This window comes from Apis dorsata, unplaced genomic scaffold (assembly GCF_000469605.1).
Source record: "Apis dorsata unplaced genomic scaffold, Apis dorsata 1.3 scaffold_92, whole genome shotgun sequence".
NCBI lineage: Eukaryota > Metazoa > Arthropoda > Insecta > Hymenoptera > Apidae > Apis > Apis dorsata.
This window is the reverse complement of record NW_006263390.1, coordinates 1,050,398-1,052,643: the sequence shown is the minus strand read 5'-3', so window position 1 is coordinate 1,052,643 and position 2,246 is coordinate 1,050,398. Positions and strand designations below refer to the sequence as shown.

Genomic DNA, 2,246 nt, shown 5'->3' with positions numbered 1-2,246 from the left:
CTCTCTCTCTCTCTCTCTCTCTCTCTCTCTCTCTCTCTCTCTCTCTCTAGCTATTTCACGATTTTTCACAATTTCGAAAAATTTCTCGATATTCCACTCTTCTCTCAGACTATACTATAATTACTATCTATTCAATCTCCACACGAACTGAATTGAAAATAAACTTGCTCCAATAACAAATTTTTTTCTCTTCTCCTGAATCGACAAAAAAAAACAGGAATCAGAGGAGCGGGAGAGGAATCTTTACGCCGCCCAAGGGAGGAGCGAGATCGCGTTGCAAAGCTTGGAACGAGACTCGAGGTATCACGAGGAAAAGGTTCGTGAATGCGAGAAGAGGATACGCCAATTGGAGCGGGAGGCGTCGGACGAGAGGGAATCGAAGGAGCGCGCCCGTTCCAGTTTTCAGGTTTCGATCTCGATTAAAGTCTCGATTAACACGTCGACTGCCGCGCGTCTTTCTAACGAAATCTCCTTCAAGCGCGCTGCCGTATCGAGCGTACTACTCCAGTACTTCTACCGATATTTTACTATGGTCGCAAGAATGATGTCTCGTATTTGTTTCCATCATTATTGTTCGCGTGATAAAAGTATTGATTATAGTAATTGTAATTGGCAATAGTATTGAATAGTAGTACTGATTTATATACTATATTTTGGATATTTTAATTTGGATAATTTGGATAATATGATTGTCCAATATTCTTCGACTAGTCGTAACAAATATACTTTTTTATTGATAATAGTATTGAACAATAGAAATTTATATAGTATATTTTGGATATTTTAATTTGGATAATTTGGATTACCCTTCGACTAGTAACAAATATACTTTTTTATCGATAATAGTATTGAATAGTACTGATTTATATAATATATTTTGGATAATTTATTATTATTGATAATAGTATTGAATAGTAGTACTGATTTATATAGTATATTTTGGATATTTTAATTTGGATAATTTGAATAATATGACTATCGAATATTTTTTGACTAAGTCGTAAGAAATATACTTTTTCATCGATAATAGTATTGAATAGTATTGATTTATATAATATATTTTGGATATTTTAATTTGAATAATTTATTATTATTGATAATAGTATTGAATAGTAGTACTGATTTATATAGTATATTTTGAATATTTTAATTTGGATAATTTGGATTATAATTTCGATAATATTTGTCGAATGCCCTTCGACTAGTCGTAACGAATATACTTCCTAGTTGTAGATTACATATAAATTATCAGTAGCAGATAATCATGTCCGATAATCAGAGCACGATATATTCATAAACATATCTAAATTGTCGTATCACCATGAGACTCGTGACACCCCAAAATTGAAAGATTTAGAGAATTATCAGCTGCAAAATTATCCGAATAATACAACAAAACTTTGTCAAAACCTTTAACAGAGTCAACATAATAGCTCGAAAAAATAATTCTGATATAAGTATTAGACAATATGCAAATTATGCAAATATTCAGATAAAAGACGACAAACGAACCAAATACAAAGGAATTTAAAAAAGACAAAAATTTTTTGTCCAAATTATCCGAATCAATTCTCAGCTTTGTATAGAATGTTTTAAAATGTTTTACATTCCAAATAATTTTTCTTTTATTATTAATTAATCAATAAATTATTTTTTATTATTTTTACAATTCAATAATTATATTACACCCTGTGGAATATCTTTCCAAATACCTACGAAGACCCTTCATAACTATATCAAATAACCGTCGCAAAATATTGAAAGAAAGTTTTCTTACTTACTTTTTCTTTCGATTAAATTCTCGATTAAATTCCATTCACTTTGTACCTATAATTTCAAGCCCAGGTGACGCGGCAGTCAACGCGTTAAACCGTTAAATTGTCGATACGTACTCGAACGTGCGTGTATCCGTATGGGGGGTGGGGGGAGAAGGAGTTCGCCGGAAAATTGGCGGGCGCGTTGACCGTGGAGTATCGGGAATCCGTCCATCCAAGCCCCGAGTTGGTGAGCCAAAAGGTGGAGGAGTTGGTGCAGGAGGCGAGCCGCCTTCGGTCGAGGAACACGGGCGTTGAGGCGCAGATGGCCGCTCTGGAGGTGGAGTTCAGGGGCTGCAGGGACGCCTTGGACCGCGCAGTGGCCGAGAAGGAGCAGCTACAGCGCCAGGCGTCCTCCCAATCCGTCGATTTGGATCGTCTCAAACAGGTATATATATATAAATGAAATGTGACGAGAGGAGAGGGATAAGG

At 35.3% G+C, this 2,246-nt stretch overlaps 1 protein-coding gene across 1 annotated transcript in view; it reads left to right on the top strand.

Moving 5' to 3' along the window:
- Positions 1 to 2,246, top strand: part of LOC102679008 (coiled-coil domain-containing protein 170) — an 11,358-nt gene that overhangs the window by 2,464 nt on the left and 6,648 nt on the right. The window contains exons 4-5 of the mRNA XM_006611763.2: positions 218 to 406; positions 1,933 to 2,202. Coding sequence (XP_006611826.1) covers positions 218 to 406; positions 1,933 to 2,202 — 459 coding nt within the window. The remainder of the gene's footprint in view (positions 1 to 217; positions 407 to 1,932; positions 2,203 to 2,246) is intronic.